Here is a 17,449-nt window from a genome sequence, read left to right as displayed (position 1 = left end):
ACTGAGCTATTTTGGGGTTTGACAGAGGGAATGAATCTTTGGCTCTTGCAAGGGTGAAAATAGATAGACAGAGGAAAGAAAAGGAAACAAGCAAGGGGGAAAAAAGGAAAAACAAAAACCTTTCACGATCCATTTGCCTCCGGTGTGTGTATGTGTGTCGCTAAAGTGCAGACAGTGACAGGAATTTCAATTATTTCATTAGGGGGGAAATGAAAAGACTTAAGTGTTGTGATTTCTGCAGTCTTTCCTAGATTAATCTAATGTGCGCTCACATTGGAAATCAACCAAAATGGAAGAGGGAGAGTGAAGCAGCGTCTCCTTAAATCACGCAATTAAAATGGCAAATTAGTTTCTTGATATATTCATTTAAGTGGTTAAGTGGAAGGGTTTATCTCCCCATCCACGGCGCTGTCTAGCAGGATGAGGGGAGCATCGTCTGCATGCTCTTTTGATTAAAGCCACCACTTAAATGCTGAGGAAAACGCTGAAAGCACTTGCCGTCCAAATTAGCCATCCGAAGGCTTCAAAATCCAATTAGAAAGAGTTGATTTAAGCATTTAAGCAGAATACGGCTGGCAACTTAAAGGATTCAAAAACATTTTCCCGGCTGCATTCAACAACTTTTACATGTCATGGCTAGCATAGAGGTTTGGTGGTTTGTTATTGTGCAATGCAATGCAAAGTGAGGACAGTGAACATAGAGTGAGGTCAAATTATTTAATATGTATTCCCAGCTCTGTATAATAAGGTAAATATAATATCATCATAGCCTTTCAAATCTATTTGATAACAATAGAATATTAGGCTTTATTCCCTGGTAATTGTATAGGCCTACACTGAATATATTTTCGGTTTACAATAATGTAACATCATCCAATTTTGTAATCAACATTTTTGACTGCACGTAGGAACGTAGGAAGTGCCTGTGTGTCACTTCCTACGTTTTCTCGTCAATAAGCAGTGCATAATATTGTTGTGATAAAGGCTGCAACATGTTTACCCATAGTTGTCATGATCCAGAAGGGGAAAAAAGGCCAAGAAAATCTGATATATGCAAAGTACACTGTGCAAAATGATTTGTAGTCTCAAATTACTAGTTCACGTTTTTTGCTGCATCAGTTTAGTCAACTTAAAATGTTAAATTATCCCAATTTACACTAAATCTATATTGACTTATTAAAGATAGTTATGGCAGCTTAACGTTTTGTCGGTATAAAAAAGGAGCTCGAAAGATGGGAGTGATGTTGACACTAGGCCCGGATTCACAAAACCTTTAGTTTATACTTAAGAAGAGACTTACGAAAAATTACTATTCCTTAAAAGTTACATAGAAATTTGATTATTGATAATGTTCTTGGATTTCTTCTTGGAAATGTTCGTAATTCCAAGATTGTCACGGTTGTCGTAGGGTTTAGTGGACCAAGACGCAGCGAGGAAATGTGCACTCATCTTCTTTTTATTTAAACGGACAAGAAGGTGAACCAAAACAAACACAACAAAAACACAACGACTAATAACAGGCCGGTATGGCAACAAAGCTATACCAAGCACAATCTCCCACAAAATACCAACACAAACACATACCTATTTATAGGACCCTCAATCAGAGGCAACAAGAAAACACCTGCCTCCAATTGAGAGTCCAACCCCCAATTATCTAAACATAGAAATACAAATGACTAGACTAAACATAGAAATACATAGAACATTGCCCAAAACCCGGAATAATAAATCAAACACCCCACTAAACACACAACCACCCTGAACCACATAAAACAAATACCCCCTGCCACGTCCTGAACAAACTACAATAACAAATAACCCCTATTACTGGTCAGGATGTGACAAAGATAGCCGGTCTTAAACTCAGGGCAGTGAAAGACAATGGAATACACTGAACATGTTTAATTCACTAACAAACTTAATCTGAAAGTTTCAGTACTGGTTGTTTTAAACCCAAGAACATGTTTTAGAACAGTAATCTCAGTAATAAATATGCAAGCTTGATTGCCATTACTAGCTAGATAGCTAACTAGATTGGTTGCCTAGCGACAATCATCTAAGAAGATAGTTAAGAAGTTGGTAAGTTTTTTCTTAAGAAGTGTTTTGTGAATCTGGGCCCAGTCCTGTATGGACACAGTGGCCAGGAGGCTCTATGTCAAGTACCAGTAGAATGGCCACTGGTGATTTACAGACAGACTGGTCAGACCAGGTAAGTATATGGCTGGTGATGTTAGGCGGAGGGAGGCAAGCCAAAAGACTACGCAACAAGCAGAGATACAAGCCAATGGCATCGTAATGGACACGTGCCTGTAACTCTCAGTCAAAGCTTTCCAAAATTATAATTTCTAATTTCTCATGAAACCATTAATGTTATAAACCTCTCCTAAAACATTTTGTGTGATCATTCCCCAGCTTGCATAAATGTGTGCTTTCCATAACAACATTCATCTGTCAAAAGCTAGATGGATTTGTAGAAGATGGATTTTCTCTTCCAGCACAGAGGCATATTGTCCACTTTGATGGTGCAGGATGATATCAAATACCATCCTGGCTGCTGAGTTGAAATGAAAGAAAAATAGGCGGGGGTCTATAAAAATGAAGTTGGAAGTAAGTACGCCACTCACATCTATGAGGAGGAGAAATCCTTTTCCCAGGACATTTTGTAGTCGTCAATTGGTCCGTGCAACTTGCTGTAATGCAGGTAATGGAGCTACTCTTCTCCTTTCATCTTCAGGGTGAGTGTGTGCTGAGGCGAGGGAAGGCCCAACAGGAGAAGGCCCATCAGTCGTAACGGACATGCATGGATATATGAGGGAAAAACAAACCCTTATTCTAAAAAGAGCAATCAACTAGCCTAGCTAGTTTGTGTTTGTTTGTAATCTCTCGTGATGGTGAATGATACAGAGGAAATGTTTTGATGCTGGGGCAGTTTGTATCTTTTCGATGCAGAGTTACCAAATGATTGATTCTCTCACTTGGGGAGAGCTTCAGTGGTTGAGGAGAGCGATATAGCAGTCTGATGCTTTTTCTCTTGTTTTTAAGAGTACAATTTAAAGAAATGTGCATTAAAGGCACAGTGCAGTCAAAAATAAGATTTTTCTGTGTTTGATATATATTTCCACAATATGAGGTTGGAATAATACTGTGAAATTGTGAAAGTTATGATCATGCTCTTTTAGTGTGAGAGCTACTTGAAAAGACCGCCTGAAATGTCAGCCTGTTTTAGTGATGTGTAGTTTTGGCCTTCCATGTTGCCATCATCAAGCAGTAAATTACTTAATTAATAGATCAATAAGAAAGAGTTCCAAACCTCTGCCAATAACAGCTAGTTATCCGTTTTCTCCTCCCCACGCAGACCACTCCCAGACAGTCTTAGCAAAATTCTTGCTTTAGAAATTGCTCTTTGCTAAGAAAACAATCACAGTAAGGTACTTCATTGTTACCCAGAAATGATTTGATATTGAGAGAAAAAAAGGTTGCATTACAACTTTAAAGTAAAGCCAATTAAAATCAAACCAAAGTTTTGAATCCTGTTTTTATTACAGCCACAGACATTCATAACATTTGAGTGTGCAAATTAAAACATACATTTTATTGCCATGGGTTACATTCTTTCTTTCAGGAAATACCCTTTTGTGTTGAGGGTGTCCCAGGGCCCTCTATAGATGATAAAAGGATGTTGGGTGCCAAATTATTGGTGAATTTCCAGAAAAGGGGGTTAGGGGACCATGGTTCTCTGACGTATTGGTTCACTTTGGACATATTCTGCACCATTTTAGTTCAACATAGCTTGACATTTTAGTGCTATATCTGGTTGTCAAACCTATTAGTGGTGCAACTTTTTTGAACATTAATTATTATTGGCACCGTTGATAAAGATGAGCAAAAAAGACTGTATACAATGAATGGCTATATTATAAATAGCTATATTGTATGCTAAAAAAAGGGAAATTATATTATTTTATATTTTATACTAATACAATTGCTCAGAGAATGTACTATTATTATATTTAAAAAAATTGATCGTGGTCAACATGAGTGGCACCCGTGTTTTCAATACTCTAGCACCCTCCCCTTGAGAGGATAAAAGAGTTCTATCTTCATGTCATCTGACCATAGCACTTCCTCGAGTTTTATAAACGACATTGGCACTTGGATTGAAATTGGTGCTATGGTCAGATGACATGAAAATAGAACTCATAGGCCATGCACACCAGTGGTGGGTTTGGTGTTGAAAAACAAAAGCATATGCAGAAAAGTACCTCATACCTACTGTAAAATATGGTGATGGATCTTTGATGTTATGGAGCTATTTTGCTTCCACTGAACCTGGGGCCCTTGTTAGGGTCAATGGCATCATGAACTTTACCATGCACCAGGAAATGTTTTGCCAAAAACCTGGTTACCTCTGCCAGGAGGCTGACACTTGGCCACGAGTGGATCTTCCAGCAAGGCAATAACCCCAAACACTAATCAAAATGGGTTAGAATTGAAGAGGGCAGTCCATAAGCACAGACGAAGGATATCAAGGATCTGGAAAGATTCTGTATAGAGGAATGGTCTAAGATCCCTCCCAGTATGTTATCCAATCTCGTAAAACATTTTAGAAAAAGGTTCAGCGTCGTTACCTCGCATGGGAAAGGTGCTAGAGTATTGAAAACAGGGATGACAATCATTTTACCCCCCTTTAATATGTTTGTATTACTTGTTAAACAAAATCTCTTTCTCTAAGCAATTGTATTTGTATAAAATAATATAATTTAAACCAAAAAAATTGCATTAAATATTGCTCAGTATTTGTTTGTATTATTTATTTTATACAGTCTTTTTGGCTCATCTTAATCAAGGATGCAAATAATGATGGTCCTGACTGTATATAGAACCCATCATAGTAAACTATCATAGAGAATCTCTGGAAATTGTGAGTATGCCTCACAAAATGATATGAGTATCTCTTACAGCTTGCATCTATAAACAAATACCTTTGAATCAAAAATCGGACAAGGAAAGACTAATTGGGAGAATATTTGCTGAATTTTCTGTGACTTTTGTTTGTTTTGGAAATGAAAATAAGCACTACTGGTTGAGGCAGAGTCTCTGATTTAACGCCTGGCCTGCCCTTCACTATAGCTGCTTCAGCCCTCCACTTTCAATAGAAACCATCCAGTCATCAGTATTAACTTCAACCTGCCAGCTTTAGACATTTCTGTTTTTTCAGCAGATTCCCAAACGACAAATCTAGTTCGCGCTGATTGGCTAGCTCTCCGCCGGTCCCTTTGTCTGACCTCTCCGTTTGTTCTATCCGCCGTTTCCCTATTCACCGACTCAAACGTTAGCGCTATTAGCCTGCTGGAAATCTGCCTGTCTTGTCATTATAGGGGCCTTGTTGTATTTTGTCAGGCAACTCGACTTCAATACAGAGTCACTTAGTCTTCATAAAAGGGGTCAATAAAGGTAAGCTCGTCAGCGTGTGGTTGAATTTATGCAATAATGACATCTTGGAAATAATTATTTTGTGTGTTTGTGTGTGACAGCCAAGCTCTGATTCTTTCCAGTATAAATGTAGATTTATATTCTAAATATTCAAATGAATGACTATACTACATAAATTCATGAGAATATAGATGTACATGTTGATATCACCAACTTGCATTGATAACATCGGCACATGCTATCTGCTGTATTGAAAAAAGAGCACTACAATTATTTGCGTTTGGGAATACTCTGGTTATTGAACCATGGTGAGAAATATTTACCAAATATTTAGCCTGTAGAATCAGTTATAGACCTTTGTAAAATCCCCACCAAATCATAAACAGCCATTTTGTTGGTGTAAATAGGGTATGGATGGAATATTAGGGTAATATGGATTTAATCCATATGGGTGACACCAAAAACAACTAGGTTGCCCTCTTCTGGCGAGTGTAAAACCGATAGCTGATTGATAGGAGTATCTGTGGCAAATTAGTGTCTGTTCTCACAGTAAGAGGAAAAGTGAAGCTGAATTTGAGAGGGATGACAGATTTAATGTTAATGAATTTTCCAAATTCTGCTATTAGAACAACAATACATAGAGCCACAAAAAAATCTGCATTAAAATGTGGATATACTATATTTGCAACGTTTATAAAAACTATTTTACCAGATATAACCTGCCATGTAAATCTATTGAATTTGAAATAAATGGGGAAATTTAAATGAGAACGACTAGGGTTTGATAGACAATATTGTTTTCAGGTGGAACAAGTAGACAATCCATGTATCAAATATCAAAGTTATCCTGGGCAGATGCCCTGAGTGAAGCTCGATAATATAAAAGGTGCCTGTGAGGGCCCATCCTTTCCCACTGATCTCCCAGAGAACAAAGTGGACCTCAGAGTAGACTCATGCCTGCGACCCCTCGATTCAATCCAGTGGAAATGATGTGTTCATTACAATGCAATTACAGACACTTTGGCCCTCTCTCCCTGAAGTGTGTGTGTATGTTGAGAGGGGGCCGCAGCTGACCCCCGTATGCTAAGTGACCTCATTCTCATCTGTGTGTGTGTGTGTGTGTGTGTGTGTGTGTGTGTGTGTGTGTGTGTGTGTGTGTGTGTTTCTGCCAGTCTGCAGGTGCAGGATGTACAGCTTCATGGGCGGAGGGCTGTTCTGTGCAGGCGTGGGGAACATCCTCCTGATTGTTTCCACGGCAACCGATTATTGGATTCAGTACCGGCACTCCAACAACTACATGCATCAGGGCCTGTGGCGGTACTGCATGCCGGGGAAATGCTTCACACACAATGACAGCATTGGTGAGGACTACAGCCAGTGCACACAATGATGTCATAACACTGTGATAACACCCAACACATTTCATAACAAGCCATAACAAATGAGAGGTGTTATTTCAATTTTTTGTGCCATGTCATTGGTACGGCTTGTCACTTAAGAATCACCATATGTTGTGATTGAAGCTATGTCAATCACACCACATCTGTTTATAAAAAGGCAAAGTCCAGGAAGCAAAGTGTAACCCGAAAACCCCCAGAAAGGATTGATTTGAACTTCCATTGACTAAAACTATTTTTATATCACGCTTTGTATCTAAACGGCATTTACGCCTTATCCATCAGTGAACAATTGCATTTGAATTGGTGATTTTGGCACAAAAGAGTCGTTATCATAGTCACAGCATAAGCATCAAGGCATGCTTTCCATAATAAGAGTATCATTTGCCAAGCACAATCCAAATGTTTTACCAATATGGGTAGTTTGTCAGGTCAGAACAGGCCAGGGTCAGCCACTCTTGTACCCTGACAACCCCACCCCTGTTAACCTTTGACCCCTGCAGCCCACATGGATGCCACCCGAGCACTCATGATCCTCTCCCTCTTGGCGTGTTTCATGGGCATCATCATAGGCATCATGGCCTTCATCCACTACTCGTCCTTCGACAGGTTTGACAAAACCTTTGCTGCAGGCATATTGTTCTTCATCTCATGTAAGTTTGGTTAATTTACTTATTTTCACTTATTTTACACATTTTATTGCTTGATTTTCTTTCCATGTCAACTGTTGTAACTGTATGAGAAGTGATGTAATGTTGTTGTCCTTATTTGATGATCTATGCAGTACTTTGTTGGAGGATGAACACAACTTTTAGTTCAAATTATCTCTCTTTTCAAAGATTTGGCAATGGAATGGTATCAAATTGTTTTTATGAACCACTTAAACTCAAAAGACAAAATTCATAATGATGTTATTTGGTTTAAATATGTTTCTGGTTGAAGCAATGTCAGGACTATAAAAAGCCAATATTTTGGTTGTTATCTGGGTATTTTTGTCCACTACGCAAAATGTCATATATTTTGTGTAATTTATTTGTATTTTTATTATGGTCACCTAAATGATACGTAAAAATAACCTTTTTTTCAATCAGTATACTACCAGACCATGACGTCATAGCCAGACCATTACATTGTGATGTATTTGCAGGGACATGCATCCAATACATTTTTTTGGGGGGGGGTATGATATTTATGCCTGATGATACACCATCCAAAGTGTAATTAATAACTTAACCATGCTCAATGGGATATTCAATTTATTTTATTTTTTTACCCATCTACCAATAGGTGTCCTTTTTTTTAGGTGCCCTGGTCTTTGTGGTTGAATCTGTGTTTGAAATTCACTGCCCAACTGAGGGACCTTACAGATAATTGTATGTGTGGGGTACAGAGATGAGGTAGTGAAACACTATTGTTGCACACAGAGTGAGTCCATGCAACTTATGTGACTTGTTAAGCAGATTTTGGTAACACTTTATTTTGCTCCTAGCGTTACAACACGTTATGGCATGGTCATAACCATGTCATAATATGCCATAACAGCTGACAAAACTTAACATAACCTGTCACAATATTGTGATAACACTGTCATGACACATATATTTAGACCTGTTGTGACATATATTGCATTATTTTATGGTTGGTTATGACACCTACAGTGGAGTTAAAAAGTCTACACACCCCTGTTAAAATGCCAGGTTCTTGTGATGTAAAATAATGAGACAAAGATAAATCATGTCAGAACTTTTTCCACCTTTAATGTGACCTATAACGTGAACAATTCAATTGAAAAACAATCTGAAATCTTTGAGGGGGAAAAATAAAAAAAGAAACAACTCACAATAACCTGGTTGCATAAGTGTGCACACCCTAAAACTAATACTTTGTTGAAGCACCTTTTGATTTTATTACAGCACTCAGTCTTTTTGGGTAGGAGTCTATTAGCATGGAACATCTTGATGTGGCAATATTTGCCCACTCTTCTTTGCAAAAGCGCTCCAAATCTATCAGATTGCGCGGACATCTCCTGTGCACAGCCCTTTTCAGATTACCCCAGAGATGTTCAATTGGATTCAGATCTGGGCTCTGGCTGGGCCATTCCAAAACGTTAATCTTCTTCTGGTGAAGCCATGCTTTCGTGGATTTGGATGTGTGCTTTGGGTCATTGTCGTGCTGAAAAGTGAACTTCCTCCAGCCCGGACGCCTGAAGGTTTTGTGCCAAAATTGCCTGGTATTTGGAACTGTTCATAATTCCCTCCACCCTGACTAAGGCCCCAGTTCCAGCTGAAGAAAAACAGCTCCAAAGCATGATGCTGCCACCACCATGCTTCACTGTGGGTATGGTGTTCTTTGGGTGATGTGCAGTGTTGGTTTTGCGCCAAACATACCTTTTGGAATTATGGCCAAAAAGTTCAACCTTGGTTTCATCAGACCATTTTCCCACGTGCTTTTGGGGGACTTGATGTTTGTTTTGGAAAACTTCAGCCGGGCTTGGCTGTTTTTCATTGTAAGAAAAGGCTTCCGTCTTGCCACCCTACCCCATAGCCCATTCATATGAAGAATACGGGAGATTGTTGTCCCATGTAGCACACAGCCAGTACTTGACAGAAATTCCTGCAGTTCCTTTAATGTTGCTGTAGGCCTCTTGGAAGCCTCCCTGACCAGTTTTCTTCTCGTCTTTTCATACATCTTGGAGGGACATCCAGTTCTTGGTAATGTCTCTGTGGTGCCATATTTTCTCCACTTGATGATGACTGTCTTCACTGTGTTCCATGGTATATGTAATTCTTTGGAAATTCTTTTGTACCCTTCTCCTGACTGATATGTTTCAACAATGAGATCCCTCTGATGCTTTGGAAGCTCTCTGCGGACCATGGCTTTTGCTCTGAGATGCAACGAAGAAAATGTCAGGAAAATCCTGCTACAACAGCTGAACTTTATTTGTGATTAATCAGAGTCACTTTAAATGATGACAGGTGTGTAATGACTTCTATTCAACATGAGTTTGATTGTGATTGGTTAATTCTGAACACAGCCACATCCCCAGTTATAAGGGGGTGTGCACACTTAAGCAACCAGGTTATTGTAAGGTTTATATTTTTCATTTATCCCCCTCGAAGATTTCAGTTTGTTTTTCAATTGAATTGTTTACATTATAGGTCACATTAACAGTAGAAAAAGTTCTGACATGATTTATCTTTGTCTCATTCTTTTACATCACAAAAACCTGGCATTTTAACAGGGGTGTGTAGACTTTTTATATCCACTGTACATAAGACTGTCAAAACCCACAAAACCTACCACACAAGGCAAACCTTTCCATTACACCATAGCCTACTTGTAAACAGTATGATTGTTATATAACATTTTCTGAAATGTACCATATTAAATTATCATTGTAATTGCGCACACATTGATGTCAGACATGCACCTACCCCAATGCTCTGTTTCTGATGATTGGGATGAATGCAGGAGCAGATTTTAGGAGCAGGAAAAGACACCCTCTTTGTGACTGGGCATGTACATGATAGACCTATCTGGCTTATAGGATTATGATGGTCATTATGCTTCTTGACAGTGTCATAAAATGTATTTTCTTTGTCCAAGTAAAGTGACAGGATGGTCATAATGCTTCTTGACAGTGTCATAAAGTGTATTTTCTTAGTCCAAGTAAAGTGACACAGGATGGGATGGTCATAATGCTTCTTGACAGTGTCATAAAGTGTACTTTCTTAGTCCAAGTAAAGTGACACAGGATGGTCATAATGCTTCTTGACAGTGTCATAAAGTGTATTTTCTTAGTCCAAGTAAAGTGACACAAGATGGTCATAATCAGGGTTGGGTAGGTTACTTTCTAAATGTAATTCATTACAGTTACTGTCCAAAATTGTAATCAGTAATGTAACTTTTGGATTTCCCAAACTCAGTAACGTAATCTGATTACATTCAGTTACAGATTACTTTCCCCTAAAGAGCCATTAGAAGAAGACAAAAATATATGTTACCAATTGAACGACATCTATTGCAGGATAAATCAATGTTTAAGTTTACATAGCTGGCCATATATGGATGTTAAATTTTACTTTATGGTTTGGTTATGTTGGCTTCTTCTAACTCATCTCTTTTTACTAGATATAATAATGAAATGATATATTTACATTAAAAACCAAAGTCTATCTGAATTCCAGTCATTCTGATAAATGACCCCTTGATCTTCAAGAATAGGACTTGGAAATATGGAAGTATAGATTAGCCATATTGTTTTACCTGAGCATAACCCCAAAACTAAGGACTTATTAGCCAGCCCTACTCTGTTGTTTATGATTTTGTTGTCATGGAGGACTGATTGGGCTCATTGATTTGAGTTGAAAAATAAATGCTGCGCTCATGGAATGGCATGCTTTGAGCACTACTGAAACATGCTATTTACATGTGAAAAATGTATGCCATATGCTGCATTTGCTATAGACCTATTGTTTACCTTTTTGTTGGTGACACTTTGACATCTTGATAATATGCAGCTGTTTAAAGGGTAAATCCACAGATGAAACAACGGCAAAATGGCCGCCCCTGACTCTGTTCAGATTAAAAGACCTTCCCATGACATCAAATTATTGTTTTAACCATGTTATGAGACTATACAATGTTTGTTTACATTTACAATGTTTACAAACATTGGAGAAAAACAAGCTTATACTTTGGGTTCTCATGGAACTAAGCTCATGAGGCATTTTTAAGTTATATTCTTCAAGAATCAATGGATATACACTACCGTTGAGAAGTTTGGGGTCACGTAGAAATGTCCTTGTTTTTGAAAGAGAAGCACATTTTTGGTCCATTAAAATAACATCAAATTGATCAGAAATACAGTGTAGACATTGTTGATGTTGTAAATGACTATTGTCGCTGGAAACAGATTCTTTTTTTTATGGAATATCAATATAGGCGTACAGAGGCCCATTATCAGCAACCATCACTCCTGTGTTCTAATGGCACGTTATGCTAGCTAATCCAAATGTATCATTTTAAAAGGCGAATTGATCATTAGAAAATCCCTTTGCAATTATGTTAGCACAGCTGAAAACTGTTGTGCTAATTAACGAAGCAATAAAACCGGCCTTCTTTAGACTAGTTGAATATCTGGAGCATCAGCATTTGTGGGTTCAATTACAGGCTCAAAATGACCAGAAACAAATAACTTTCTTCTGAAACTCGTCAAGTCTATTGTTTTGAGAAAGGAAGGCTATTCCATGCGAGAAATTGCCAAGAAATTGAAGATCTCGTACAACGCTGTGTACTACTCCCTTCACAGAACAGCGCAAACTGTCTCAAACCAGAATAGAAGGAGGACTGGGAGGCCCCGGTGCACAACTAAGCAAGAGGACAAGTACATTAGAGTGTCTAGTTTGAGAAACAGATGAGAAACAGATGCTGGCCTGCTAGGCAGAGTTCCTCTGTCCAGTGTCTGTGTTCTTTTGCCCATCTTAATCTTTTCTTTTTATTGGCCAGTCTGAGATTTGGCTTTTTCTTTACAACTCTGCCTAGAAGGCCAGCATCCCGGAGCCGCCTCTTCACTGTTGACATTGAGACTGGTGTTTTGCGGGTACTATTTAATGAAGCTGCCAGTTTATTCAAGTTGGATGATCTTTGGATGCCAACAGCAGTCGCACCATTGGAAGACATAGCTTTGACTGTATCCTACAAAAGCCTATTCCTGCTCTTTTCCCGCGACCCATCAAACACATTTGGTGTGTCATCATAGTGGTCTCTGACTTATGGTCAGACTCGCTCACATTGAACAAATTTAAACTTGCACATTTTTTCAATGCTGATTTGAATGTCATTGAGAAAACAGAGAAATGTCAAAGATTTTTTTTACGCAAACATCCTATAGGGATTCAAAAGTCATCCTCGAGGTAATCAACTCGTTTTTCAAAAGTATCTCATCTGATTACAATATTTTTGCAGGTAAAGTAACAGATTACAGTTAGAGTTTACATGTAATCTGTTACTCACCAACCCTGGTCATAATGCTTCATGACAGTGTCATAAAGTGTATTTTCTTAGTTCAAGTAAAGTGACACAGGATGGTAAAGTGACAGTGTCATACAATTTATAATAAATACGATGACAAAAAAACAACAACAACAGCAACACCCAGGTGGCGACACGCATCTCTGTGTGCCTGGCAGACATCTCAGCTTGGATGTCAGCTCACCACATTAAGCTCAACCTCGACAAAACGGAGCTGCTCTTCCTCCTGGGGAAGGCTTGCTCGCTCCAAGATCTCTCCATCAACTCCACAGTGTCCCCCTCACAGAGTGCAAAGAACCTTGGTGTGACCCTGGACAATACCCTGTCATTCTCTGCAAACATCAAAGCAGTGTCTCGCTCCTGTGGGTTCATGCTCTACAACATCCATAGAGTACGACATTTCCTCAGACAGGAAGCGGCGCCGGTCCTAATCCAGGCACTTGTCATCTCCCATCTATACTACTGCAACTCTCTGTTGGCTGAGCTCCCCGCTTGTGCCATCAAACCCCTGCAACTTATCCAGAATGCCTCAGCCCGCCTGGAGTTCAACCTGCCTAAGTTCTCCCATGTCACCTGCTCCTCCACTGGCTTCCATCATCTTCAAGACCCTGGTGCTTGCCTACGGAGCAGCAAAGGGAACTGCCCCACCTTACCTTAAGGCTATGCTCAAACCCCACATCCCAACCCGAGCGCGTTTTGCCACCTCTGGTCTCTTTGCCCTCCCACCACTACGGGAGGGCAACTCCCGTTCAGCCCAGTCAAAGCTCTTCTGTGTCCTGGCATCCCAATGATGGAACAACCTTCCCCTTAAAGTCAGGACAGCTGAGTCCCTGCCCATCTTCCAAAACTTCTAGAATCCTACTTCTTAAATAACTCTCAGCACCCCCGTTAGATACACATTTCATAAAAAGTAACCTTCTTAAATACATATCATTAGCGTGGTTCATATGTACTCATGTAAATACAGTTAATACAAGCCATCGTTTGTCAAAAAATAAAACCATTTAAGAGCCAAAATGTTTTAACGAAAACACATTTAATCCGAGACGTCATCTTGTCTCATTGATTTACATACAAAGTTAGCTAGCTTACTTGGCTACATTCACATGAAGTGGAAAATCTCACTCCATTTTCACTGTCAAAACACTTATTACATTTTCCATCAAAATGATGAGAAAACTCATCACAATTTTAATAAACATGTTATCGCTATAAATGTTGAGAAATTTTATAAACTTGAAAACAGGATGAAGGAGACATGGACAATTAAACATTTTCCACTGGGCTTCTCATCCTGTTTCTCTTCTTCCAACATATGAGGTGCGTGCCTGCAGCTAACAGTTTGAATGTCTCCCCCTATTGGTAGCGCTAAGTATACATGTATATTAAAGCAAAACCATGGAGGACTACAATAATATTGTTGTGAACAAACAAACTTTGATTCCAAAATATGGACATTTATAGAATCTATCACAGAAAATGATGAATTATGAGGTGACATAAAGTGGTTTCTGTGAGAATTACAGGGAGGTGAGTTTAACACAGGGCCTCCCCCAATGCAAACTGTTCACTAAATGATTGTGCATAATAATTTCCATGTTAAAACCTGATGCATGAAAGTCTTTTAAGAATCAAAGAATGCAAAAACATGGATGCCTGTGGATACCATCATTAAATGATGTAATGTTACATTAAGTAGTTTGCTCTCCTCTTTCTCTCCAGGCTTTTTCGTGTTGCTAGCAATGGCAGTATACACTGGTGTGACGATTAATTACTATGGTAAACGCTATGGCAACTGGAGGTTCTCCTGGTCCTACATCATCGGCTGGGTGTCAGTGGTGCTAACCTTCTTTTCAGGTAAAACCAATACATCACTGGTCACACTCCCCACATAACATTAAGTTGTGAACAAATGTTTTATTTAAGAAAATGTATTATAGTCAATGGTCAATCCAGGGCCCGTATTCACAAAGTGTCTCAGAGCAAATGACTGCTGATCTAGGATCAGGTTTGCCTTTCAATCATAATGAATAAAAGTGGGGGCTGATCCTAAATCAGCATTCCTACTCTGAGACACTTTGTGAATACGGACCCAAGAGTATTATAAAGGAACAATATATTTTTGTTATATTTATTTAACCTTTATTCAGCCAGGTAATTCATTGAGAACAAATGTGTGCTACATCGATTCCAGACTCAATATGTACAGCTCCTATTTACTTCAACATGCTTTAATCTCCTTACAGACTATCTGCTTTTTTGGAATATAGAGTCTTTAATGGCAGCTGAATTGTGTTTTATATCATTTTGGTCTAGGTCCTTCAATGTATGTGTGTGTGAGCAAAAGTACAACATGATGTCTTTGTCTTTTTTTTATAAAGGTATATTCTATATGTGTGCCTATCGGATGCACGAATGCCCCAGAAACTCAAACTCTCACTAGAAGACTTCAGAAATGATCATCAATATCTTATGATTTTGAGAGCCACTGACTTATGGCTGTTCCCTGAATTTGAGAGTCAAGATGGATCAACCCACTATTTACTTTTGGAACATGGATTATAGAATTTAAATGATATGAATAAAGGACGTTGGGGGTAAACGTGTCACCTTTTCAATGATTAAATGTTTGTTCTTTTATATTTGTACGGGCCCATTTTTACACGTCAGACATATTGGCCATTTTGACTCTTACAGGTCTGATATGCTATATACAGACAAACTATCCCAGATCTGGTAAAAAAAAATACAACATTTTTGGCACTGTCTCCAGGTATGACAATCCATATTGTGGAATAGCTATAACAACCTAGTTAGCGCTTTAGCAGAGTTAATGAGCCATCAAGAAATTATACAACATTATTGTCCAGGGCCAGCCTACAGCAGAAAAACATAGTATTTTTCATGTGTATATCATTCAAATTATTTTAGTATAGTATGTAGGGGATGCACAACAAGTTGCTATGTTGAACTATGTAAAATGAACTATGTATGTGTTTGGATCATACACCAATGTTGTGTTCTTGTGGCAGGCATTCTTGTACAACATGATGAATTATATTTTGTCCAGACTAACAGGATTGGTTAAGTGGAAGACCCAGATGTCATATAGGCTTACAAGGAAACCAAATATATTGCATGCAAGATGATGCACTGGTGCCAGGTATACATATTCGCAAAACACATACTGTAGGCTGCGTTTACACAGGCAGACAAATTCTGATTATTTTTCCAGTAATTGATCTATTGACCAACCAGATCAGCTCTTTTGCCAATAATTAAGGCAAAATATCAGAATTGGGTTGCCTGTGTGAAGAATTTGTGTGAAGATGTCACTTCGATTGGTTAAACATTGACCGGAGTTAATTGATGGATGTCAGAAATGTTTAGGCCAGCGTTTCTCAAACTCAATCCTGGGGACCCCAAGGGGTGCACATTTCGTTTTTCGCCCTAGCACTACACAGCTGATTCAAATATTCAAGCTTGAGGATGAGTTGAATATTTAAATCAGCTGTGTAGTGCTACGGCAAAAAAAAAAAACATGATGTGCACCATTTGGGGTCCCCAGACCGAGTTTGGGAAATGCTGGTTTAGGCCTATAGGACCATGTTTTGAGAGAAAGGTGTTGGAAAAATTGACACATATTTAAATTAATATGACATAACAATGTTTCACAATCAATCATCTTATTGATGCCAAAAAGTCACTGAAACGTAATGATCTAATAGAACCTATCCATGTGCCCGAGCCACTGGTGCGTGATGTTAACCTTGACATGAAACAAAGATGAATTGCAACAACAAAAACTACTTATTTCCACTAGATTGAATTTGATTTCTCTTGTTACCAGATCAATAAATATTGTAACTGCTAACAATGACCCGTCGTCTTTGAAGCTAACCGACGTATTACAAAATGCAATGCTGCAAGCCTCTTATCGAACGAAAATAATACGCCACTTACTTTAGAGTGACGCAATGGCTCCCAGGCACCACATTTTACTTGATGAAGTTGGCTGTTAAAAGCAGCTTAACCCCACCTTAAGAACGGAACGGATCCTATTGACTATCCGTGCAAAGACAATGTAATTGCCATTTGTTCAATTACTTTCTAATTTTCATCTAAAAGCAACTAGTTACTCTGATGTTCCTTTAAGGATAGAGGAGATGCACGTGCATCTGAGGCCTTCTCGCATTAGTCCACAATTTATCTGGAAAGACTTTGACATTTAAAATAATAGGCCTAATCTGCTTTGCAAGTTCTTTTCAGACAGATCATTTGTCCTGTTGGCCAATTATCTTCAACAAATGTTTATACAAATAGCCTTCTACAGATAGGCCATATGTAAAAATTAAATAAAATAGGCTTCAAGAGCATTTCCAAAGTGAGCTAAGCCCTTCAAGTCATATTTACATCACTTAATTTCTCTGTTCACTCTTCCATTTCACTCATTCAACTGTCTAATTGTGTGGTTGACATAAAAGTGTACTCAATGATGAATGGACTCTGTGCTCAGGGAAAGAAACAAACTAAAACAGTGTCTAAATCTGCCACATTTCCATATTCTTTAAACTGACATTTTG

The 17,449-nt window shown here is 38.6% G+C and overlaps 1 protein-coding gene across 2 annotated transcripts; it reads left to right on the top strand.

Annotated features, from left to right (window-relative positions):
- Window positions 1–5,262: 5,262 nt before the first annotated feature.
- On the top strand, window positions 5,263–15,468 carry lim2.1 (lens intrinsic membrane protein 2.1). Of its 2 annotated transcripts, none has more exons than XM_014137178.3 (5): window positions 5,263–5,457; window positions 6,616–6,797; window positions 7,337–7,486; window positions 14,589–14,723; window positions 15,248–15,468. In XM_014137178.3, the coding sequence occupies exons 2-5, from the start codon at window positions 6,623–6,625 to the stop codon at window positions 15,307–15,309; spliced, it is 522 nt and encodes a 173-aa protein (XP_013992653.1). In that variant the 5' UTR covers window positions 5,263–5,457; window positions 6,616–6,622; the 3' UTR covers window positions 15,310–15,468. The 2 variants fall into 2 exon arrangements, with proteins under 2 accessions (XP_013992653.1, XP_013992652.1); XM_014137177.3 differs by having other exon boundaries at window positions 5,281–5,457; window positions 6,609–6,797.
- Window positions 15,469–17,449: the final 1,981 nt, after the last annotated feature.

This window comes from Salmo salar, chromosome 13, assembly GCF_965601325.2.
Source record: "Salmo salar chromosome 13, fSalSal1, whole genome shotgun sequence".
NCBI lineage: Eukaryota > Metazoa > Chordata > Actinopteri > Salmoniformes > Salmonidae > Salmo > Salmo salar.
This window is presented reverse-complemented; position numbering and strand designations above follow the sequence as displayed.

What these genes read in the sequence shown, in the direction of transcription:
- lim2.1 (XM_014137178.3), top strand. Translation starts at nt 6,623, where the DNA reads ATGTACAGCTTCATGGGCGGAGGGCTGTTCTGTGCAGGCGTGGGGAAC. An exon ending in CATATTGTTCTTCATCTCAT is followed by an intron (nt 7,487 to 14,588) that starts GTAAGTTTGGTT and finishes CTTTCTCTCCAG; the next exon opens with GCTTTTTCGTGTTGCTAGCA. An exon ending in GGTGCTAACCTTCTTTTCAG is followed by an intron (nt 14,724 to 15,247) that starts GTAAAACCAATA and finishes TTTTTTATAAAG; the next exon opens with GTATATTCTATATGTGTGCC.